Raw genomic sequence first — 26,278 nt, forward strand, 5'->3', positions numbered from 1 at the left:
CTGGGACAAGAATCCACCTGTCCTGAAGTGTTTAGTGGTCCTATTACAAACTGTCTGGGACAAGAATCCACCTGTCCTGAAGTATTAGTGGTCTATTACAAACTGTCTGGGACAAGAATCACCTGTCCTGAAGATATTAGTGGTCTATTACAAACTGTCTGGGACAAGAATTCACCTGTCCTGAAGTATTAGTGGTCTATTACAAACTGTCTGGGACAAGAATTCACCTGTCCTGAAGTATTAGTGGTCTATTACAAACTGTCTGGGACAAGAATTCACCTGTCCTGAAGTATTAGTGGTCTATTACAAACTGTCTGGGACAAGAATCCACCTGTCCTGAAGTATTAGTGGTCTATTACAAACTGTCTGGGACAAGAATCCACCTGTCCTGTCTGGGACAAGAATCACCTGTCCTGAAGTATTAGTGGTCTATTACAAACTGTCTGGGACCAAGAATCACCTGTCCTGAAGTATTAGTGGTCTATTACAAACTGTCCTGGGACAAGAATCGCCTGTCCTGAAGTATTAGTGGTCTATTACAAACTGTCTGGGACAAGAATCACCTGTCCTGAAGTATTAGTGGTCTATTACAAACTGTCTGGGACAAGAATCTACCTGTCCTGAAGTGTTAGTGGTCTATTACAAACTGTCTGGGACAAGAATCCACCTGTCCTGAAGTATTAGTGGTCTATTACAAACTGTCTGGGACAAGAATCCACCTGTCCTGAAGTATTAGTGGTCTATTACAAACTGTCTGGGACAAGAAATCTACCTGTCCTGAAGTGTTAGTGGTCTATTACAAACTGTCTGGGATAAGAATCACCTGTCCTGAAGTATTAGTGGTCTATTACAAACTGTCTGGGATAAGAATCACCTGTCCTGAAGTATTAGTGGTCTATTACAAACTGTCTGGGATAAGAATCACCTGTCCTGAAGTATTAGTGGTCTATTACAAACTGTCTGGGACAAGAATCCACCTGTCCTGAAGTATTAGTGGTCTATTACAAACTGTCTGGGATAAGAATCACCTGTCCTGAAGTATTAGTGGTCTATTACAAACTGTCTGGGACAAGAATCCACCTGTCCTGAAGTATTAGTGGTCTATTACAAACTGTCTGGGACAAGAATCACCTGTCCTGAAGTATTAGTGGTCTATTACAAACTGTCTGGGACAAGAATCCACCTGTCCTGTCTGGGACAAGAATCTACCTGTCCTGAAGTATTAGTGGTCTATTACAACTGTCTGGGACAAGAATCCACCTGTCCTGTCTGGGACAAGAATCTACCTGTCCTGAAGTATTAGTGGTCTATTACAAACTGTCTGGGACAAGAATCACCTGTCCTGAAGTATTAGTGGTCTATTACAAACTGTCTGGGACAAGAATCACCTGTCCTGAAGTATTAGTGGTCTATTACAAACTGTCTGGGACAAGAATCACCTGTCCTGAAGTATTAGTGGTCTATTACAAACTGTCTGTGACAAGAATCCACCTGTCCTGTCTGGGACAAGAATCTACCTGTCCTGAAGTATTAGTGGTCTATTACAAACTGTCTGGGACAAGAATCCACCTGTCCTGTCTGGGACAAGAATCTACCTGTCCTGAAGTATTAGTGGTCTATTACAAACTGTCTGGGACAAGAATATACCTGTCCTGAAGTGTTTAACTATGTGGGTAGTGGACCACCCCATCATTATGTAGTTTAACTATGTGGGTAGTGTTGCACCCCAGCATTATGTAGTTTAACTATGTGGGTAGTGCTTCACCCCAGCATTATGTAGTTTAACTATGTGGGTAGTGCTTCACCCCAGCATTATGTAGTTTAACTATGTGGGTAGTGCTGCACCCCAGCATAATGTAGTTTAACTATGTGGGTAGTGCTGCACCCCAGCATTATGTAGTTTAACTATGTGGGTAGTGATGCACCCCAGCATTATGTAGTTTAACTATGTGGGTAGTGCTGCACCCCAGCATTATGTAGTTTAACTATGTGGGTAGTGTTGCACCCCAGCAATTATGTAGTTTAACTATGCGGGTAGTGCTGAACCCCAGCATTATGTAGTTTAACTATGTGGGTAGTGAACCACCCCAGCATTATGTAGTTTAACTATGTGGGTAGTGCTGCACCCCAGCATTATGTAGTTTAACTATGTGGGTAGTGCTGCACCCCAGCATTATGTAGTTTAACTATGTGGGTAGTGATGCACCCCAGCATTATGTAGTTTAACTATGTGGGTAGTGCTGAACCCCAGCATTATGTAGTTTAACTATGTGGGTAGTGCTGCACCCCAGCATTATGTAGTTTAACTATGTGGGTAGTGATGCACCCCAGCATTATGTAGTTTAACTATGTGGGTAGTGCTTCACCCCAGCATTATGTAGTTTAACTATGCGGGTAGTGCTGCACCCCAGCATTATGTAGTTTAACTATGTGGGTAGTGATGCACCCCAGCATTATGTAGTTTAACTATGTGGGTAGTGAACCACCCCAGCATTATGTAGTTTAACTATGTGGGTAGTGAACCACCCCAGCATTATGTAGTTTAACTATGTGGGTAGTGCTGCACCCCAGCATTATGTAGTTTAACTATGTGGGTAGTGATGCACCCCAGCATTATGTAGTTTAACTATGTGGGTAGTGCTGAACCCCAGCATTATGTAGTTTAACTATGTGGGTAGTGCTGAACCCCAGCATTATGTAGTTTAACTATGTGGGTAGTGATGCACCCCAGCATTATGTAGTTTAACTATGTGTTGCACCCAGCATTATGTAGTTTAACTATGTGGGTAGTGAACCACCCCAGCATTATGTAGTTTAACTATGTGGGTAGTGCTGAACCCCAGCATTATGTAGTTTAACTATGTGGGTAGTGATGCACCCCAGCATTATGTAGTTTAACTATGTGGGTAGTGATGCACCCCAGCATTATGTAGTTTAACTATGTGGGTAGTGAACCACCCCAGCATTATGTAGTTTAACTATGTGGGTAGTGAACCACCCCAGCATTATGTAGTTTAACTATGTGGGTAGTGCTGCACCCCAGCATTATGTAGTTTAACTATGTGGGTAGTGCTTCACCCCAGCATTATGTAGTTTAACTATGTGGGTAGTGCTGCACCCCAGCATTATGTAGTTTAACTATGTGGGTAGTGATGCACCCCAGCATTATGTAGTTTAACTATGTGGGTAGTGATGCACCCCAGCATTATGTAGTTTAACTATGTGGGTAGTGATGCACCCCAGCATTATGTAGTTTAACTATGTGGGTAGTGATGCACCCCAGCATTATGTAGTTTAACTATGTGGGTAGTGCTTCACCCCAGCATTATGTAGTTTAACTATGTGTTGCACCCAGCATTATGTGGTTTAACTATGTGGGTAGTGCTGCACCCCAGCATTATGTAGTTTAACTATGTGGGTAGTGCTGCACCCCAGCATTATGTAGTTTAACTATGTGGGTAGTGATGCACCCCAGCATTATGTAGTTTAACTATGTGGGTAGTGCTGCACCCCAGCATTATGTAGTTTAACTATGTGGGTAGTGTTGCACCCCAGCATTATGTAGTTTAACTATGTGGGTAGTGCTGAACCCCAGCATTATGTAGTTTAACTATGTGGGTAGTGAACCACCCCAGCATTATGTAGTTTAACTATGTGGGTAGTGCTGCACCCCAGCATTATGTAGTTTAACTATGTGGGTAGTGCTGCACCCCAGCATTATGTAGTTTAACTATGTGGGTAGTGATGCACCCCAGCATTATGTAGTTTAACTATGTGGGTAGTGCTGAACCCCAGCATTATGTAGTTTAACTATGTGGGTAGTGATGCACCCCAGCATTATGTAGTTTAACTATGTGTTGCACCCAGCATTATGTAGTTTAACTATGTGGGTAGTGAACCACCCCAGCATTATGTAGTTTAACTATGTGGGTAGTGCTGAACCCCAGCATTATGTAGTTTAACTATGTGGGTAGTGATGCACCCCAGCATTATGTAGTTTAACTATGTGGGTAGTGATGCACCCCAGCATTATGTAGTTTAACTATGTGGGTAGTGAACCACCCCAGCATTATGTAGTTTAACTATGTGGGTAGTGTTGCACCCCAGCATTATGTAGTTTAACTATGTGGGTAGTGCTTCACCCCAGCATTATGTAGTTTAACTATGTGGGTAGTGCTTCACCCCAGCATTATGTAGTTTAACTATGTGGGTAGTGCTGCACCCCAGCATTATGTAGTTTAACTATGTGGGTAGTGCTTCACCCCAGCATTATGTAGTTTAACTATGTGGGTAGTGATGCACCCCAGCATTATGTAGTTTAACTATGTGGGTAGTGATGCACCCCAGCATTATGTAGTTTAACTATGTGGGTAGTGATGCACCCCAGCATTATGTAGTTTAACTATGTGGGTAGTGCTTCACCCCAGCATTATGTAGTTTAACTATGTGGGTAGTGATGCACCCCAGCATTATGTAGTTTAACTATGTGGGTAGTGTTGCACCCCAGCATTATGTAGTTTAACTATGTGGGTAGTGAACCACCCCAGCATTATGTAGTTTAACTATGTGGGTAGTGATGCACCCCAGCATTATGTAGTTTAACTATGTGGGTAGTGATGCACCCCAGCATTATGTAGTTTAACTATGTGGGTAGTGAACCACCCCAGCATTATGTAGTTTAACTATGTGGGTAGTGATGCACCCCAGCATTATGTAGTTTAACTATGTGGGTAGTGTTGCACCCCAGCATTATGTAGTTTAACTATGTGGGTAGTGATGCACCCCAGCATTATGTAGTTTAACTATGTGGGTAGTGTTGCACCCCAGCATTATGTAGTTTAACTATGTGGGTAAATTAAAGGAGAAGTTCACAAAAAATCCAGGAACTGCCAAGTGATTCCATACATTGAAACCTCTGTAGTTAAATGAAGTTTGCCCTCTCCCCCTCTGTCTCCCCTGGAGTGCAGAACTGAGACAGCTGCAGAAACGGGTCATGCTGGAGACCGGCCTCACTCTGCTCTGTTGTCAGTCGGTATGTATTTCTGCTGCTATGGCAGTCGGCTACATAAAATATTATATAAAATAATCACATATATTTTAGGTAGAAAAGTACACATTTCCTGATTCAAAACCGCTAGTAATTTTGACAAAATTAGCTAATGTGTACACTTTCAATAAAATAATGAATTTGTCCACAGTTTGCTTATTTATGCATTCATTGACAACGGACCAGAGCCAGCAACGTCACTAGTCACGTGACCCGCAGCTGTTTCAGTTCTCCAGTAGAGGGGGAGGAGGGGGAGAGGGCCAACTCCACTGAACTAGTTTCAATCTATGGAATCACTTGGGAGTCCCTGGATTTTGGGTAAACTTCTCCTTTAAGAGATGTTGGTTTATAAGTTCAATAAATGCCATTGGTCAATAAATGCCATTGTTCAATCAATTCCATGGCCTCATTGAACAATTGATTTAAACATTGAATTTGTTTCTTAACCTCTGCTTTCATTAATATTATGTAATCAGAGAAAAACGGGATTGAAGTCGTGAATTCACGCAGATTCTGTGGTTATTCATCCTGTAAGGCTTGCTTTGTAGTGGTAAACAGTTTTCTGTTGTGTTACTGATGAACCAGAGAGAGGGGCTTTGTCCCAAGTATGTCTCCTGCCTCAAAGTGTTCATTTGTTCACTTCTAACCACTAGTGGTTAGAGCGTTGGACTAGTAACCGAAAGGTTGCTGGATAGAATCCCGAGCTGACAAGGTAAAAATCTGTCGTTCTGCCCCCGAACAAGGCAGTTAACCCACAGTTCCCCGGTAAGCCGTCATTGTAAATACGAATTGGTTCTTAACTTGACTTGCCTAGTTAAATAAAGGTTAAATAAAAACATTTAAAAAAACATTCACAAGGAGATTACTGGTTTAAGAAATATGAAGGAAACTCCCACTAATCCATGCCTCCACCAATCCAATGCTTCAAGATTTGTGGGAAGTTGTGAACTAGTGCACACTTCAGGAGAAAGGGGATATTATTATGATGTACCCTTGGTTCAAGCATAACACATTAATGAAACCTCAACTGTTTATCTTGTCTTCCTCTGCAGGAATTTGTTCCCAGCTAACCTTGTGGCTGCAGCATTCCGTTCTGTAAGTATATCTATCTCTCTCTTCACCCCTCGTCATCTTTCTCTCCTCTCTCTCTCTACCTATCAGTCTCTCTCCCCTCTCTTCATCTCTTTCTCTAACTTTCTTTCTCTCTTCATCTCTCTCTCTCTCTCTCTCACTCACAGTGTCCTATGCTCACCTCTTCATATATATACCATAAATCCTTTTCTTAGCGTTGAAAGTCTATATAAGGTCATTAAGGAAGAGACTCAGAATAAAGAGAGTTCTGCTCTCCCTCTCGTCTTAGCACCTCTCATCTTCCTTTCACCAACCGTTACCATAGTGAGGTGATTCCATTCCAAACAGCCTAGCAACCTGTCTCGCCTCGTTGCTCTTTAATGTGCCCAGTGGCTGCCCGGTACCATTTCCTGGAACTGTGTGAGTGTCTGTCTATTAAGGCTAAAAGAGGGTCAGGAGGGTTCAATTTTTGGGGAGGAACACACACACACGCAAATGTGTCCTTTTATCCATGTTCTCATGGGGACATTTAGGGATTTCAGGTCCCCACGAGGATAGAGATGAACAAGACAAAAACACACACACACACACACACACACACACACACACACACACACACACACACACACACACACACACACACACACACACACACACACACACACAGAGAGCTGAATAATAAATAGTTAAACCTGTTGTCATCTATTGTAGTATTACATCATGGTTAAACCTGTTGTCATCTACTGTAGTATTACATCATGGTTAAACCTGTTGTCATCTACTGTAGTATTACATCATGGTTAAACCTGTTGTCATCTACTGTAGTATTACATCATGGTTAAACCTGTTGTCATCTACTGTAGTATTACATCATGGTTAAACCTGTTGTCACCACCTACTGTAGTATTACATCATGGTTAAACCTGTTGTCATCTACTGTAGTATTACATCATGGTTAAACCTGTTGTCATCTATTGTAGTATTACATCATGGTTAAACCTGTTGTCATCTACTGTAGTATTACATCATGGTTAAACCTGTTGTCATCTACTGTAGTATTACATCATGGTTAAACCTGTTGTCACCACCTACTGTAGTATTACATCATGGTTAAACCTGTTGTCATCTACTGTAGTATTACATCATGGTTAAACCTGTTGTCATCTACTGTAGTATTACATCATGGTTAAACCTGTTGTCATCTACTGTAGTATTACATCATGGTTAAACCTGTTGTCATCTACTGTAGTATTACATCATGGTTAAACCTGTTGTCATCTACTGTAGTATTACATCATGGTTAAACCTGTTGTCACCACCTACTTTAGTATTACATCATGGTTAAACCTGTTGTCATCTACTGTAGTACTACATCATGGTTAAACCTGTTGTCATCTATTGTAGTATTACATCATGGTTAAACCTGTTGTCACCACCTACTGTAGTATTACATCATGGTTAAACCTGTTGTCACCATCTACTGTAGTATTACATCATGGTTAAACCTGTTGTCACCACCTACTGTAGTATTACATCATGGTTAAACCTGTTGTCATCTACTGTAGTATTACATCATGGTTAAACCTGTTGTCATCTACTGTAGTATTACATCATGGTTAAACCTGTTGTCATCTACTGTAGTATTACATCATGGTTAAACCTGTTGTCATCTACTGTAGTACTACATCATGGTTAAACCTGTTGTCATCTACTGTAGTATTACATCATGGTTAAACCTGTTGTCATCTACTGTAGTATTACATCATGGTTAAACCTGTTGTCATCTACTGTAGTACTACATCATGGTTAAACCTGTTGTCATCTACTGTAGTATTACATCATGGTTAAACCTGTTGTCACCACCTACTTTAGTATTACATCATGGTTAAACCTGTTGTCATCTACTGTAGTATTACATCATGGTTAAACCTGTTGTCATCTATTGTAGTATTACATCATGGTTAAACCTGTTGTCATCTACTGTAGTATTACAGCATGGTTAAACCTGTTGTCACCACCTACTTTAGTATTACATCATGGTAAAACCTGTTGTCATCTACTGTAGTATTACATCATGGTTAAACCTGTTGTCATCTATTGTAGTATTACATCATGTGTCACACCCTGACCATAGTTTACTTTGTATATTTCTATGTTGTGGTTGGTCAGGGTGTGATCTGAGTGGGCATTCTATGTTTCATGTCTAGTTTGTCTAGTTCTATGTTCGGCCTGATATGGTTCTCAATCAGAGGCAGGTGTTCGTCATTGTCTCTGATTGGGAACCATATTTAGGTAGCCTGGGTTTCACTGTGTGTTTGTGGGTGATTGTTCCTGTTTTTGTGTTTGCACCAGACAGGGCTGTTTTGAGTTCTCACATTTCTTGTTTTTTCGTTAGTTTGTTCATGTATAGTGTCGTCAATAAATTACAATGAACAACCACCACGCTGCGCTTTGGTCCGCCTCTACTTCACAAGAAGAGAATCGTTACATCATGGTTAAACCTGTTGTCATCTACTGTAGTATTACATCATGGTTAAACCTGTTGTCACCACCTACTGTAGTATTACATCATGGTTAAACCTGTCATCATCTACTGTAGTACTACATCATGGTTAAACCTGTCATCATCTACTGTAGTACTACATCATGGTTAAACCTGTTGTCATCTACTGTAGTATTACATCATGGTTAAACATGTTGTCATCTACTGTAGTATTACATCATGGTTAAACCTGTTGTCATCTACTGTAGTATTACATCATGGTTAAACCTGTTGTCATCTACTGTAGTATTACATCATGGTTAAACCTGTTGTCATCTACTGTAGTATTACATCATGGTAAAATAAGAGACAAAGCAAGAAGATCATTCTATGCCATTAAAATAAACATTAATATTCACCAGTTTGGGCTGGCTAGTGGCATCAGTGCTATTTGTGTGTGTGTGTGTGTGTGTGTGTGTGTGTGTTTTGGCGAATGGTAGGGGGCCAGCTGAACAGCAGTGGGGGTCCAGATCTTTCAGAGCGCAGGGCCTCAATGGACAGAGAGGAAAAAGGAGTGTGTGTGAGAACAGGGAGAGGGGTCTCTGCCATTGTCTGCTGGTCTCTGGTTGCCAGGTCCTGCCAGGTCCTCTCCACCACAGCTCTGAAGCTGCTTTGTGTCTCTGCTAGTCTCTGGTTGCCAGGTCCTGCCAGGTCCTCTCCACCACAGCTCTGAAGCTGCTTTGTGTCTCTGCTGGTCTCTGGTTGCCAGGTCCTGCCAGGTCCTCTCCACCACAGCTCTGAAGCTGCTTTGTGTCTCTGCTGGTCTCTGGTTGCCAGGTCCTGCCAGGTCCTCTTCACCACAGCTCTAAAGCTGCTTTGTGTCTCTGCTGGTCTCTGGTTGCCAGGTCCTGCCAGGTCCTCTCCACCACAGCTCTGAAGTTGCTTTGTGTCTCTGCTGGTCTCTGGTTGCCAGGTCCTGCCAGGTCCTCTCCACCACAGCTCTGAAGCTGCTGTGTGTCTCTGCTGGTCTCTGGTTGCCAGGTCCTGCCAGGTCCTCTTCACCACAGCTCTGAAGCTGCTGTGTGTCTCTGCTGGTCTCTGGTTGCCAGGTCCTGCCAGATCCTCTCCACCACAGCTCTGAAGCTGCTTTGTGTCTCTGCTGGTCTCTGGTTGCCAGGTCCTGCCAGGTCCTCTCCACCACAGCTCTGAAGCTGCTGTGTGTCTCTGCTGGTCTCTGGTTGCCAGGTCCTGCCAGGTCCTCTCCACCACAGCTCTGAAGCTGCTGTGTGTCTCTGCTGGTCTCTGGTTGCCAGGTCCTGCCAGGTCCTCTCCACCACAGCTCTGAAGCTGCTTTGTGTCTCTGCTGGTCTCTGGTCCCATAAAAAAACAGTCAGTTCTTACTAAAATCTTCATTTTAAAACTTTTTTTTTTTTATCAGAAACTAAATATTAATCTGAAAAGGGCATTCATCAGCACAGGAACTAAATACATCTCTGAAACAGGCATTCATCAGCACAGGAACTAAAGACACATTTCTGAAACAGGCATTCATCAGCACAGGAACTAAATACACATATCTGAAACAGGCATTCATCAGCACAGGAACTAAAGACACATCTCTGAAACAGACATTGATCAGCACAGGAACTAAAGACACATATCTGAAACAGGCATTCATCAGCACAGGAACTAAATACATTTCTGAAACAGGCATTCATCAGCACAGGAACTAAAGACACATCTCTGAAACAGGCATTCATCAGCACAGGAACTAAAGACACATTTCTGAAACAGACATTGATCAGCACAGGAACTAAAGACACATCTCTGAAACAGGCATTCATCAGCACAGGAACTAAAGACACGTTTCTGAAACAGGCTTTCATCAGCCCAGGAGCTAAAGACATATCTGAAACAGGGTCTCGTCTGCTTAGTGTTTGCATGTACTGGTGCTACCCTGTTATTTATTGAAGGGTATAACACGTAGAGTTCAGAAGGATCACAATCATAGAGCTAGAATGTAAAAATGACTCATGGTTTTAGCTTTCATTCCCACCTGATCTGAAGAACATTGGAGCAAACCTTGCACAGGTGTAAACACTTAATACATCTGACAATAAATACTTGATCCTAAGTACTTTAATTTAACTAGTTACTTGTTTATGAATGGCTTTGTTAACATACATGTACTTCCAAATAATTGTTGTTTAAATAAAGTTATTACTTTTTAAAATATTCTATTGATGTTTTCTCTGTCTCTTCCTCCGTGTCACAGTATGCCACTGATTACAAGATGGTCGCCGTGGGAAACGACACCAATGGAACCATTCTCTACCAGAAGGTGCTTATTATGACATCCCTCATATTTGTTGGTTTGTTAGTTAGGGTCTCATTTAGCCTGTCATAGGCTATTCGTCCAAGAAAGACCGAAATACCAAACGAATGACAACTTAAGGAAGTGGAATTACAACCACAGTACAGTAAGAACAAAGACACATTGGAAACATACACTATAAAATAACAGGTGTCTGTGTTGGAGATTGAGGGGGCTGGTCCACAGACAGGAGGGGGCTGGTCCACAGACAGGAGGGATCTGGTCCACAGACAGGAGGGATCTGGTCCACAGACAGGGGGGATCTGGTCCACAGACAGGAGGGATCTGGTCCACAGACAGGAGGGGGCTGGTCCACAGACAGGAGGGGGCTGGTCCACAGACGGGAGGGGGCTGGTCCACAGACAGGAGGGATCTGGTCCACAGACAGGAGGGATCTGGTCCACAGACAGGGGGGATCTGGTCCACAGACAGGGCAAATAATGAAACAGACAGGAAGAAAGTGGAAATGGAGTGAAGATCCTAGTCACCATATTCTGCGTGTGTTATTGAGGGTACATCCCAAACAGCTCTGGGTCTGGTATTGAGGGTACATCCCAAACAGCCCTGGGTCTGGTATTGGGGATTAGTCCCAAACAGCTCTGGGTCTGGTATTGGGGATTAGTCCCAAACAGCCTTGGGTCTGGTATTGGGGGTAAGTCCCAAACAGCTCTGGGTCTGGTATTGGGGGTAAGTCCCAAACAGCTCTGGGTCTGGTATTGGGGGTAAGTCCCAAACAGCCCTGGGTCTGGTATTGGGGGTAAGTCCCAAACAGCTCTGGGTCTGGTATTGGGGGTAAGTCCCAAACAGCTCTGGGTCTGGTATTGGGGGTAAGTCCCAAACAGCCCTGGGTCTGGTATTGGGGGTAAGTCCCAAACAGCCCTGGGTCTGGTATTGGGGGTAAGTCCCAAACAGCTCTGGGTCTGGTATTGGGGGTAAGTCCCAAACAGCTCTGGGTCTGGTATTGGGGGAAGTCCCAAACAGCCCTGGGTCTGGTATTGGGGCTACGTCCCAAACAGCCCTGGGTCTGGTATTGGGGGTAAGTCCCAAACAGCAATGAGAGAACAGTGGGAGGACAATGTACTGGACAACGTACTGTACAACGTACTGGACAACGTACTGGACAACGTACTGTACACACTCACACTGTTCTATGATTCACTGTCCAATGTTGAAGACACTTGTCACGATACGCTACGCAATTGACCAGCCGCTTCCATAGCAACACACATAGCAACATCCCTGGAGCCTGGTAACAAACAGAAAGGACTCAATACAAGTTTAACAGTTCTTTCTTTAAAATGTGATCAGTATTCATCCACATCCTTAAGCCTGATCAGACCAAGCTACTCTGTTGTGACGTCAATGTCAGTCACTGTCCTGTGTTTGTTCAGTTATGCCATGTGTCATATTCAGCCCTTATATAGCCAGGCAGGCCCGGACTGCTGGCCCACTAGCATGTTAGTTTGACCAACGACTCTGCCTTTAAGAGAGAGGGAGTCCAAACAGGGAACACTGGTCTGGCACGGTCCGAGGATGGATTCCTGGCAAGGATATATTCCTGGAGCGACCTTTGTCCAGATACACTCAGATGTAGTGGCTGGTTGGCATTGCAGAGTGTTTGTGTGTATGTGTGCATGTGTACAGAGCTGGGGTGAGAAGGTCAACCGTCGCTACAGGAAAACGTGGTGACACAATTTTTTCTCAGTTTTCTTTTCTGTGTGAATTTCAGAAGACTTTTGAAAAAAATGAAAAAAAGAGAACAAATTCTGTATCACCAAGATACTTATGTCATGGTCCAGTCAGCACAGATGATATGAGCTCCCACCCACCTGTCTGAGGAAGATTCAGTAGTCTACCATTTTAAAAGCCTACAGGTGTAAAAAGAACAGAAAGGCCTGCACACCCTGTTCCTGCAGATGCTGCCAACTATCACCTCTGTTGACAACGTTTTGATCCCAGAGAGCTTCGTGAGGTGAAAACATGTAGGCACAGCGCTTCACATGGGATGATGTTCCAAAGAAACGAAACGCCAACAAACGTGACATGTCGGTTCACCATGAACATGGAATAAAATACACAGATGACCACCATGCAATGGTTAATGTGCGCAGCTCGACTGCACTGTAGTCGGCTTGGAACGTGACAATGTTTCTGACTTGTTGACCTGACCTCCAAGCGAGGCTGGAAGGAAGCCCAGCCATGTCGTCACTCAGCTGGGTAGTTTTCTGAATCGCCCCCTTGTACCCAGCTGTCAGACTGACAAGGGTATGCGTCCCAAATGCCACTCTATTACCTATATAGTGCACTACTTTTAACCAGGGCCCTATGGCGCTTTATAGGGATTATGGTACCATTTGGGACGCTCCCATAGAAATGCTTGGCTCATTCATTGGCAGAGAATTACCAGTCTATGAGGGGTACTGATGAACAGACACGGTAGACCCTCCTCTGACCAGTGCCAATAATGGTGGTTCCCCCTGAAGGGTTCAATAGGAGCATAGCTCTTTTCTCTGTTCTGAATATCATTTGAGGAGACTATATAAATGGTAGCCTACTGAATCAAATAAACTGAAAGACTATGTTCAGATGTTCTAATGTTCTGTGTTCTGATGGCCTATGTTCTGATGTTCTATGTTCTGATGTTCTATGTTCTGTGTTCTGATGTCCTATGCTCTGATGTTCTATGTTCTATGTTCTGTGTTCTGATGTTCTATGTTCTGATGTTCTATGTTCTGATGTTCTATGTTCTGATGTCCTATGTTCTGTGTTCTGATGTCCTATGTTCTGTGTTATGATGTCCTATGTTCTGATGTCCTATGTTCTGTGTTCTGATGTCCTATGTTCTGATGTCCTATGTTCTGTGTTCTGATGTCCTGTGTTCTGATGTCCTATGTTCTGATGTCCTATGTTCTGTGTTCTGATGTCCTATGTTCTGATGTCCTATGTTCTGTGTTCTGATGTCCTGTGTTCTGATGTCCTATGTTCTGATGTCCTATGTTCTGTGTTCTGATGTCCTGTGTTCTGATGTCCTATGTTCTGATGTCCTATGTTCTGTGTTCTGATGTCCTATTTTCTGTGTTCTGATGTCCTATGTTTTATGTTCTGATGTCCCATGTTTTATGTTCTGATGTCCTATGTTTTATGTTCTGATGTCCTATGTTTTATATTCTGATGTTCTATGTTCTGTGTTCTGATGTCCTATTTTCTGTGTTCTGATGTCCTATGTTTTATGTTCTGATGTCCCATGTTTTATGTTCTGATGTCCTATGTTCTGATGTTCTGATGTCCTATGTTCTGATGTTCTATGTTCTGATGTTCTGATGTTCTGTGTTATGATGTTCTGTGTTATGATGTTCTAATGTTATGATGTTCTAATGTTCTATTTTATGTGTTCTGATATTCTGTGTTCAGATGTTATGATGTTCTGATGTTCTATGTTCTGATGTTATCATGTTCTGTGTTCTGATGTTCTATGTTCTAATGTTCTATTTTATGTGTTGTAATTTTCTGTGTTCAAATGTTATGATCTGTGTTTTTTAAATATATTTTTTAAAAACTAACAACCATACATAAACAAAACTGTGTTATGTGTTCTATGTAGGTTCCTGTGGGCACAGAACCAGATGGTATGAACATCTTGGGCCTGGTTCTCTTTGCCATGGTGTTCGGTGTGGCACTGAGGAAGCTGGGAGAGGAGGGGGAGGAGCTCATACGCTTCTTCAACGCTTTCAATGAAGCCACCATGGTGCTGGTGTCCTGGATCATGTGGTGAGTGACCTTAAACAACCCAGATCATGTGATTAGCCTCTCCTGGTTCCCAAGACTATTCCCAACGGGAAAACAAGAGGAGCTTCTGATGGCTCACTAGATAAAGTCTATACTGTTTATTCCTTAAGAACTGCAGGAGGTGTTGTAGGCTGCTGACGCTATGCATTTGACACTGAAATGAGAAGCTACTTTTTGACTGGGAAGCTGCCTACTTGTGTAGAATCAAATGAAACATTTAATTACATTTCTGATAAATGTTTTAGCTTTTCCTTTCAAATAAATCTGCAGCAAAAATAGATATTCTGTTAAGTCATCACCTCACCAAATGGTATATATTCTATATTTCTCCTACCTCAGGTACGTCCCGTTCGGCATCATGTTCCTGGTGGGTAGTAAGATAGTGGAGATGGAGGATGTGGTTCTGTTGGTGACCAGTCTGGGGAAATACATATTTGCCTCCGTCCTGGGTCATATCATCCACGGGGGGGTCATCCTGCCTCTCATCTACTTTGGGTTCACACGCAAGAACCCCTTCAGCTTCCTGTCCGGCCTCATCACGCCCTTCACCACCGCCTTCGCCACCTGCTCCAGGTAGGCCTCTGTTACTGTATCCCTCCACCAGTCCAGGTACTATCTCTCCACCAGTCCAGGTACTATCCCTCCACCAGTCCAGGTACTATCCCTCCACTAGTCCAGGTACTATCCCTCCACCAGTCCAGGTACTATCCCTCCACCAGTCCAGGTACTATCCCTCCACCAGTCCAGATACTATCCCTCCACTAGTCTGGGTACTATCCCTCCACCAGTCCAGGTACTATCCCTCCACCAGTCCAGGTACTATCCCTCCACCAGTCCAGGTACTATCCCTCCACCAGTCCAGGTACTATCTCTCCACCAGTCTAGGTACTATCCCTCCACCAGTCCAGGTACTATCCCTCCACCAGTCCAGGTACTATCTCTCCACCAGTCCAGGTACTATCCCTCCACCAGTCCAGGTACTATCCCTCCACCAGTCCAGGTACTATCCCTCCACCAGTCCAGATACTAACCCTCCACCAGTCCAGGTACTATCTCTCCACCAGTCCAGGTACTCCCTTCAATCGTGTTATCCATTTCAATCAAATGCTTTTTCAACTGCTCAACCATTATCTCATCATGCTCCCTTTGGCTGTCTTCAAAGTAATCTTGTTTGGGTCTTTGACCAGTGTCAGGAAAATAATTATCATTCCACATCGTTTAAGAGCTTTTTGCATAGGATTCAGATCAGCTCAAACACACAAAGCAGCCAATCAGCGTACACACATTAATAAACATGAACAAACCAGTGTGATTTGGTTATCCAGTAAATCCCTCCACTTCTGTGAACCCCGTGTGACCTGATTATCCAGTAAATCCTCTACTTCTGTGAACCCAGTGTGACCTGATTACCCAGTAAATCCCTCCACTTCTGTGAACCCAGTGTGACCCGATTACCCAGTAAATCTCTCCACTTCTGTTATCCCAGTGTGACCTGATTACCCAGTAAATCCTCCACTTCTGTGAACCCCGTGTGACCTGATTACCCAGTAAATCCTCCACTTCTGTGAACCCAGTGTGACCTGATTACCCAGTAAATCCCTCCACTTCTGTTAACCCCGTGTGACCTGGTTATCCAGTAAATCCCTCCACTTCTGTGAACCCCGTGTGACCTGATTACCCAGTAAATCCCTCCACTTCTGTTAACCCAGTGTGACCTGATTACCCAGTAAATCCCTCCACTTCTGTGAACCCAGTGTGACCCGATTACCCAGTAAATCTCTCCACTTCTGTTATCCCAGTGTGACCTGATTACCCAGTAAATCCTCCACTTCTGTGAACCCCGTGTGACCTGATTACCCAGTAAATCCTCCACTTCTGTGAACCCAGTGTGACCTGATTACCCAGTAAATCCCTCCACTTCTGTGAACCCAGTGTGACCCGATTACCCAGTAAATCTCTCCACTTCTGTTATCCCAGTGTGACCTGATTACCCAGTAAATCCTCCACTTCTGTGAACCCCGTGTGACCTGATTACCCAGTAAATCCTCCACTTCTATGAACCCAGTGTGACCTGATTACCCAGTAAATCTCTCCACTTCTGTTAACCCAGTGTGACCTGATTACCCAGTAAATCTCTCCACTTCTGTTAACCCAGTGTGACCTGATTACCCAGTAAATCCTCCACTTCTGTTAACCCAGTGTGACCTGGTTATTCAGTAAATACCTCCACTTCTGTGAACCCCGTGTGACCTGATTACCCAGTAAATCCTCCACTTCTGTGAACCCCGTGTGACCTGATTACCCAGTAAATCCCTCCACTTCTGTTAACCCAGTGTGACCTGATTACCCAGTAAATCCCTCCACTTCTGTTAACCCAGCGTGACCTGATTACCCAGTAAATCTCTACACTTCTGTGAACCCCGTGTGACCTGATTACCCAGTAAATCCCTCCACTTCTGTGAACCCAGTGTGACCTGATTACCCAGTAAATCCTCCACTTCTGTGAACCCAGTGTGACCTGATTACCCAGTAAATCTCTACACTTCTGTGAACCCCGTGTGACCTGATTACCCAGTAAATCCCTCCACTTCTGTTAACCCAGTGTGACCTGATTACCCAGTAAATCCTCCACTTCTGTGAACCGCGTGTGACCTGATTACCCAGTAAATCCTCCACTTCTGTTAACCCAGTGTGACCTGATTACCCAGTAAATCCCTCCACTTCTGTTATCCCAGTGTGACCTGATTACCCAGTAAATCCCTCCACTTCTGTTATCCCAGTGTGACCTGATTACCCAGTAAATCTCTACACTTCTGTTAACCCAGTGTGACCTGATTACCCAGTAAATCCCTCCACTTCTGTTAACCCAGTGTGACCTGATTACCCAGTAAATCTCTACACTTCTGTGAACCCTGTGTGACCTGATTACCCAGTAAATCCCTCCACTTCTGTGAACCCAGTGTGACCTGATTACCCAGTAAATCCCTCCACTTCTGTGAACCCAGTGTGACCTGATTACCCAGTAAATCCTCCACTTCTGTGAACCCCGTGTAACCTGATTACCCAGTAAATCTCTCCACTTCTGTGAACCCAGTGTGACCTGATTACCCAGTAAATCCCTCCACTTCTGTGAACCCAGTGTGACCCGATTACCCAGTAAATCCTCCACTTCTGTGAACCCCGTGTGACCTGATTACCCAGTAAATCCTCCACTTCTGTGAACCCAGTGTGACCTGATTACCCAGTAAATCCCTCCACTTCTGTTATCCCAGTGTGACCTGATTACCCAGTAAATCCCTCCACTTCTGTGATCCCAGTGTGACCTGATTACCCAGTAAATCCTCCACTTCTGTGAACCCAGTGTGACCTGGTTATCCAGTAAATCCCTCCACTTCTGTGAACCCAGTGTGACCTGGTTATCCAGTAAATCCCTCCACTTCTGTGAACCCAGTGTGACCTGATTACCCAGTAAATCCTCCACTTCTGTGAACCCAGTGTGACCTGATTACCCAGTAAATCCTCCACTTCTGTGAACCCAGTGTGACCTGATTACCCAGTAAATCCCTCCACTTCTGTTAACCCAGTGTGACCTGATTACCCAGTAAATCCCTCCACCTCTATGAACACAGTCCATTAGCAGTGCATTGCTAGCAGGCTTTATCTCCAAGGCTACACCCCACCCTATTCCCTCTATAGTGCACTACTTTTGACTAGAGCCTGAACATACACCTGGGCTCTGGTCAAAAGTAGTGCCATTTGGGACACACTCATCGTCTCCAAGTATCCTCTGCTGTAAGTAACCTGCTGTAAGTAACATAAACCTTTGGCTGAGTTGTTCCAACCTCAATCTTCAGACTCTGGACCCCACCACCTCTCTATCTAATCCATGGGGAGCCAGGACATTCCGTGCTTCTACACCTGCATTGCTTGCTGTTTGGGGTTTTAGGCTGGGTTTCTGTACAGCACTTTGAGATATCAGCTGATGTACAAAGGGCTATATAAATAAAATTTTATTTTATTTGATTTGGAGGGTCTTTACCATAGAAATAGAATGAGTAGAATGGCTTGTAACCTGACTTCTATTCATTTTAGTTCTGTGGTCCTTACCCTCTCTCTGTATGGAAAGGTTTTGGTTCAAGTTACACTACAATACGTTTTTCAGGTGGCTCTCTCTATTTCTCTCCCCTTCCATTGCTATTCAATACATCTTAACTTGTAGAATACTCATGTAAATATTGTCAAAGCAGAGGAACTGAAGTTGCTAGTAAAGTACAGTAAAATGTTCTAGATTAATATGCTGTAATTTAACCACTGTGTCCTGTATCTCTCTGCTCAGCTCGGCGACCCTGCCCTCCATGATGAAGTGTGTAGAGGAGAACAACGGAGTGGACAAGCGGATCAGTCGTTTCATCCTTCCCATCGGAGCCACCGTCAACATGGACGGGGCGGCCATCTTCCAGTGCGTCGCGGCTGTCTTCATCGCTCAGCTCAACAACATAGAGCTCAACGCCGGTCAGATCTTTACCATCCTGTGAGTGGGGTGGGGTCAGAAGGAATGATGGTTGGGTTCAGAAGGAATGGTGGGTGGGGTCAGAAGGAATGATGGTTGGGTTCAGAAGGAATGGTGGGTGGGGTCAGAAGGAATGATGGTTGGGTTCAGAAGGAATGGTGGGTGGGGTCAGAAGGAATGGTGGGTGGGGTCAGAAGGAATGGTTGGTGGGGTCAGAAGGAATGGTGGGTGGGGTCAGAAGGATTGGTGGGTGGGGACAGAAGGAATGGTAGAATGGTGGGTGGGGTCAGAAGGAATGGTTGGTGGGGTCAGAAGGAATGGTGGGTGGGGACAGAAGGAAGGGTGGGTGGGGTCAGAAGGAAGGGTGGGTGGGGACAGAAGGAATGGTGGGTGGGGACAGAAGGAAGGGTGGGTGGGGTCAGAAGGAAGGGTGGGTGGGTGGGGACAGAAGGAAGGGTGGGTGGGGTCAGAAGGAATGGTGGGTGGGGACAGAAGGAAGGGTGGGTTGGAATTTTGAAACCCTGTGTCTGATGCTCTGCAGTGGCTCTGTCCCCACAGTGTGACAGCCACAGCGTCCAGTGTGGGTGCAGCGGGCATCCCAGCCGGGGGCATCATCACCATCGCCATCATCCTGGAGGCTATCGGCCTGCCCACCAACGACCTGTCACTCATGCTGGCCGTCGACTGGATCGTGTGAGTAACACATGTACAGTATAGAGAACCAATACAGCAAACACACGCACGCACACGCACACACACACACACACACACACACACACACACACACACACACACACATATATACAGACAAGCACACACACACACACACATACAGACAAGCACACACACACACACGTACACAGACAAGCACACACACACACACACAGACAAGCATACACACACACACACAGACACACATATACAGACAAGCACACACACACATACACAGACAAGCACACACACACACACACAGACAAGCACACACACAGACACACATACACAGACACACACACACAGACACACATACACAGACACACACACACAGACACACATACACAGACAAGCATACACACACACACATGGACAGACACATTTATGTACATTTGCATGGACATGCGCACATATGTAGAAACACACACGCATAGACACACTCTTAATGTACTCACTCATTTTGGACAGCTGCTATATCAAAATATCAGGTGTTATTTCCAGTAAGATACAGTAGACCTGTACAGTAGACAGTAGACCTGTACAGTAGACAGTAGACCTGTACAGTAGACAGTAGACAGTAGACCTGTACAGTAGACAGTAGATCTGTACAGTAGAAAATAGACAGTAGACAGTAGATCTGTACAGTAGAAAATAGACAGTAGACCTGTACAGTAGACAGTAGATCTGTACAGTAGAAAATAGACAGTAGACCTTTACAGTAGACAGTAGATCTGTACAGTAGAAAATAGACAGTAGACCTGTACAGTAGACAGTAGATCTGTACAGTAGAAAATAGACAGTAGACCTGTACAGTAGACAGTAGATCTGTACAGTAGACAATAGACAGTAGATCTGTTCAGTAGACAGTAGACCTGTACAGTAGACAATAGACAGTAGACCTGTACAGTAGACAGTAGACCTGTACAGTAGACAGTAGACCTGTACAGTAGACAGTAGACCTGTACAGTAGACCTGTACAGTAGACAGTAGACCTGTACAGTAGACAGTAGACCTGTACAGTAGACCTGTACAGTAGACAGTAGACCTGTACAGTAGACAGTAGACAGTAGACCTGTACAGTAGACCTGTACAGTAGACAGTAGACCTGTACAGTAGACAGTAGACCTGTACAGTAGACCTGTACAGTAGACAGTAGACCTGTACAGTAGACAGTAGACCTGTACAGTAGACCTGTACAGTAGACAGTAGACCTGTACAGTAGACAGTAGACCTGTACAGTAGACCTGTACAGTAGACCTGTACAGTAGACAGTAGACCTGTACAGTAGACAGTAGACCTGTACAGTAGACCTGTACAGTAGACAGTAGACCTGTACAGTAGACAGTAGACCTGTACAGTAGACCTGTACAGTAGACAGTAGACCTGTACAGTAGACAGTAGACCTGTACAGTAGACCTGTACAGTAGACCTGTACAGTAGACAGTAGACCTGTACAGTAGACAGTAGACCTGTACAGTAGACCTGTACAGTAGACCTGTACAGTAGACAGTAGACCTGTACAGTAGACCTGTACAGTAGACCTGTACAGTAGACAGTAGACCTGTACAGTAGACAGTAGACCTGTACAGTAGACCTGTACAGTAGACAGTAGACCTGTACAGTAGACAGTAGACCTGTACAGTAGACCTGAACAGTAGACCTGTACAGTAGACAGTAGACCTGTACAGTAGACAGTAGACCTGTACAGTAGACCTGTACAGTAGACAGTAGACCTGTACAGTAGACAGTAGACCTGTACAGTAGACCTGTACAGTAGACAGTAGACCTGTACAGTAGACAGTAGACCTGTACAGTAGACCTGTACAGTAGACCTGTACAGTAGACAGTAGACCTGTACAGTAGACAGTAGACCTGTACAGTAGACCTGTACAGTAGACCTGTACAGTAGACAGTAGACCTGTACAGTAGACAGTAGACCTGTACAGTAGACAGTAGACCTGTACAGTAGACCTGTACAGTAGACAGTAGACCTGTACAGTAGACAGTAGACCTGTACAGTAGACAGTAGACCTGTACAGTAGACCTGTACAGTAGACAGTAGACCTGTACAGTAGACAGTAGACCTGTACAGTAGACCTGTACAGTAGACAGTAGACCTGTACAGTAGACCTGTACAGTAGACAGTAGACCTGTACAGTAGACAGTAGACCTGTACAGTAGACAGTAGACCTGTACAGTAGACAGTAGACCTGTACAGTAGACCTGTACAGTAGACAGTAGACCTGTACAGTAGACAGTAGACCTGTACAGTAGACATTAGACCTGTACAGTAGACAGTAGACCTGTACAGTAGACCTGTACAGTAGACAGTAGACCTGTACAGTAGACATTAGACCTGTACAGTAGACAGTAGACCTGTACAGTAGAAAATAGACAGTAGACCTGTACAGTAGACAGTAGACCTGTACAGTAGACAGTAGACCTGTACAGTAGACATTAGACCTGTACAGTAGACAGTAGACCTGTACAGTAGACCTGTACAGTAGACAGTAGACCTGTACAGTAGACAGTAGACCTGTACAGTAGACATTAGACCTGTACAGTAGACAGTAGACCTGTACAGTAGACCTGTACAGTAGACAGTAGACCTGTACAGTAGACCTGTACAGTAGACAGTAGACCTGTACAGAAATAGATGTGTTCTGCATATCCACTGTGGTTATGTTACATTAGATGTATGCTAACAGTTAAATAGAGCTCCTGATTCATATTATCAACTGTGGTTATGTTACATTAGATGTATGCTAACAGTTAAATAGAGCTCCTGATTCATCATATCCACTGTGGTTATGTTACATTAGATGTATGCTAACAGTTAAATAGAGCTCCTGATTCATCTTAGCAGGCTTGATATACTGCTTAGCTTCTGACAAAAAGTATCCTAATAAATTGTGTGTGTGTTTGGGTGTGTGCGTATGTACATGTGCGTGTACTTATGTGCGTGTGTGTTTTCAGGGACCGCACCACCACCGTAGTGAACGTGGAGGGAGACGCCCTGGGGGCAGGGATCCTCCACCACATCAACCAACAGGAGATGAAGAAACAACACCTGGGGGAGGAGCTAGCGGAGGTCCTGGTGGACGCGGTGGCCAACACCCAGGCTGACGAGGAGACCTCCCCGCTCGTCACGCACCAAACCCTGGGTTCAGCAGGCGACCAATCCCCCAGGGAGACCGCGGAAGCCATTGAGTCTGTCCTGTGAACTCGTAAAACAACTGTGAATTCTGTCTCTATGGTTACAATCAGTGGTGGCTGGTGGCACTTCAATTCGGAGGACGGGCTCATAGCAAGGGCTGGAACGAAATGAATTGAACGGTATCAAAACACATCAATGATATGGTTTTCTTCGTGTTTGATGTAATTACATTCACTCCATTCCAGACATTATTATTAGCCGTCCTCCCCTCACCAGCCCCCTCTGGTGTCTAAGGTTACGATGCTGCTGCTGCTACTCGTGACACGACCGAGTCAACCCGAATCGTCTCTGATCACCTTTACCATACCTCTTAAAACAGTTCATGAGTCATTTCACTTCTCTGAAAAAAGTGCCCTAGATAAAGTTTGTTTTATATAGTGGTACTTCCTATTTGGAGTATTCTATAAGTGTATGTAAAAGCCACAGGAAGGTTAGCCTCGCCCTTTAGAATGAATCCAGGCTGCTTTCTGGTTTTGGGTGAGAGTGGTCTGAATCTAAAAAGGGAATCTCTCCTAACCGTGACATGGCTGTGACCTCACAAGGCAGATGGAAAGGAGAATCATTTACTAACTGACCTGGAGTTTTCTGTCGATAGTCAACCCAGAACGTGAAACATTAACCCCTCGAATGACAAAAGTCTCTCAAATATTTGGGGTAAATATTGAGGAAGAGCCACAGTTAACTTTCTGTTTATGTACTGGGAACCTACTGACCCAATGGCCTACTATGGTGCCTGTATCTAATATTGGAGTTAGGACCATAAGGATCTGTGTCGATATATAGTGCAGGTTCAATTAGAGCAAATCCTAACTTCTACTTCAATTAGATTTTCACTTTGTCTCAGATTGACATCAATGCGTGACTAAGTGGACATTTGCCTTAAATGGACGTTAGAAATATGGTGGTGAGCTGACTCCATTTACTAAACTGTTAAAGTGCAGACCGAGGCCAACTATCCTTCTATTGCTGTGAGAATAGATGTTGCCTCCATCAGTGATGTCCCAGACCCTTGCTACTATGGGTTTCATTTACTGAAGAAACCAAACCAACCATATGTTCTTTGGAACTTTTTATTTTTGAATTGAGAGGAAGCATGGTCAGACGGGCTATGTTACAAATGGTAGCCTGTTCCCTATATAGTGCACTTATTTTAACCTGAGCCCAGCACCCTGTTCCCTATATAGTGCACTACATTCTGCCCCATAGGGCTCTGGTTAAAAGCATGACATTATGTAAGGAATAGATAGCCATTTGGGACGACACATGGCATTGATAAAGGCATGCTCTCATTATTGACTCGGAATAGTATTTATCGAAATCCTTGGACATGTAGGAAACTGCCAAAGTTGTTAGAGCAGCCTTTTCCTGTTGCATCTTATACAGTCTATGGGATACATGTATGTTTTCCAAATGACTAAAATGTTCAAATTGACAAAATAATTATCATATTACTGCAGTGGTTCTGCTGCCACCTAGTGGTGGCGTTGTGTAGTTGTTCTGCTGCCACCTATTGGTGGCGTGCTGTAGTGGTTCTGCTGCCACCTAGTGGTGGTGTGGCGTAGTGGTTCTGCTTCCACCTAGTGGCGGTGTGGTGTAGTGGTTCTGCTGCCACCTAGTGGTGGTGTGGCGTAATGGTTCTGCTGCCACCTAGTGGTGGCGTGGCTCAATGTTTTGAGTTCTGACATGAGAATGGAGCAGGCATTTGATAGTACAGCGTTTTAATTTAATTTGATCCTAAATGGGCCAATGTGGCCTCGTTTATCTATCTGGTCAAATGTATTTCTTTTTTTCTTTGTAATGAATCACTATTGCTGTTTGCTGGAAATGATTTACTCTGATTTATGGGGGGGAATTATGTTGTACTAACTCACTAATGTATCAACTCTGTTCCACAATTCCACTTCTACTCAGACTAATTGTTTGTTGAAGCAGTTTTTAGATGTTGGAAATGGAAGGTTGTCCCTCTAGAAAGGACAATTATATGTTATTAACTGTTTTATACAAAACTGTATGCACCCTGATTTGTCAGGATCTTTGGGAATATATTGTCTCTAAACTATAATGTCCTTAAAAATGTGAAAAGGTTGCCAATCTGTCATTGGAATACTGAGGCTCTACATAGTTTGACAGTGAATGATGTATTTTTTGGAAAGCAGAAACTGGTTGTGAGAAGGAGCTTATTAAGTTTAAATATTCTTTCTCTAATTAACATGATCCTCTTTCAATCGAACAACCCTTTACTTTTATAATGACTTTTAAATCTTTTACCCCGAAGCTGACCGAATTGAAAGTATTCGTGAGAATATGTTGAAATAATCTGGAACAATCGCAGATATGTACTTGAATAAACTATATGAAGGATTTTTTTATTTATTCTAATTGTGTTAACATTTTGCATAATTTCTATTTTTGAAATGCGATTTAGGTATTTTCTCTCAATTTCTAGTTGCCAAATCTGTTCCTAACGCCTTTCTCTGCTGGGGAACTACTTTTCTAATAGCCTAAAGTATGTAGCCTGGTCCAGCTCTGGTTGTGCTCTTGCCAACTCCATCGATGTAATTGTCAAGACAATCTGTTGGCATGACAATGAGTGGCATGACATGGTAGCACAAACAGATCTGGCACGCAGCCTATAAAGTATGTCCTCCATTTTGTTTTATGGTATTTTGACCAACAGGAATAACGACTTTGTTTCATGTGCAATGATGACGTCTATCTTTGTAACACAGCTGTCTCTTTTACTTGTCTCTGTCTTTTAACGTTAAATATACATGTGTTTCACACAACAGAGATGATTTGCTGGTGTTTTGCTGATTGTCTGAATAGTAGCCTAGTCTGTTGGTTTACCAGAATCAGACTGGAGATGAGGTTAGAGGTGTACCCATGTCAAATATGTAATGAATACATGTTTAGGTGGGCATATAGGTGAGTCTTTGAAATCCCAGACCTATGCTGGAACATTGGTACATTGTGGAAGGTAACCTGTCTGTCTAGACTAGACTAGAGTATAGGTGGCGTTATGTGCCCCAATGAGGCTTGGATGAAAATATGTAGTGTAAGTTGCATGTACTCACTCTGTG

General features: G+C 43.8%; 1 protein-coding gene and 1 long non-coding RNA gene across 2 annotated transcripts; one reads left to right on the forward strand and one right to left on the reverse strand.

Moving 5' to 3' along the window:
- Positions 1 to 146: 146 nt before the first annotated feature.
- Positions 147 to 1,753, reverse strand: LOC118966041. Its single transcript, XR_005053241.1, has 4 exons — positions 1,596 to 1,753; positions 1,287 to 1,439; positions 1,029 to 1,183; positions 147 to 383 (listed from the first exon to the last, which is right to left on the reverse strand). It is a non-coding gene; the product is annotated as an uncharacterized LOC118966041 (long non-coding RNA).
- A 4,346-nt stretch (positions 1,754 to 6,099) lies between these two features.
- LOC110531632 (neutral amino acid transporter A) lies at positions 6,100 to 25,993 on the forward strand. The gene is made up of 7 exons (XM_036987946.1): positions 6,100 to 6,142; positions 10,876 to 10,941; positions 14,576 to 14,742; positions 15,100 to 15,333; positions 19,097 to 19,291; positions 19,829 to 19,963; positions 22,958 to 25,993. Exons 2-7 carry the CDS (start codon positions 10,894 to 10,896, stop codon positions 23,202 to 23,204), a joined length of 1,026 nt encoding a protein of 341 aa, XP_036843841.1. The 5' UTR covers positions 6,100 to 6,142; positions 10,876 to 10,893; the 3' UTR covers positions 23,205 to 25,993.
- The last annotated feature ends 285 nt before the right edge of the window (positions 25,994 to 26,278 follow it).

This window comes from Oncorhynchus mykiss, chromosome 1 (genome assembly GCF_013265735.2).
Source record: "Oncorhynchus mykiss isolate Arlee chromosome 1, USDA_OmykA_1.1, whole genome shotgun sequence".
In the NCBI taxonomy this organism is placed as follows: domain Eukaryota; kingdom Metazoa; phylum Chordata; class Actinopteri; order Salmoniformes; family Salmonidae; genus Oncorhynchus; species Oncorhynchus mykiss.

Excerpts from the sequence above, each read along its gene's own strand:
- LOC110531632 (XM_036987946.1), top strand. The coding sequence starts at position 10,894 with ATGGTCGCCGTGGGAAACGACACCAATGGAACCATTCTCTACCAGAAG. Across the intron at positions 14,743-15,099 it reads CTGGTGTCCTGGATCATGTG|GTACGTCCCGTTCGGCATCA; the intron begins GTGAGTGACCTT and ends CTCCTACCTCAG. Across the intron at positions 19,964-22,957 it reads CTGGCCGTCGACTGGATCGT|GGACCGCACCACCACCGTAG; the intron begins GTGAGTAACACA and ends GTGTGTTTTCAG.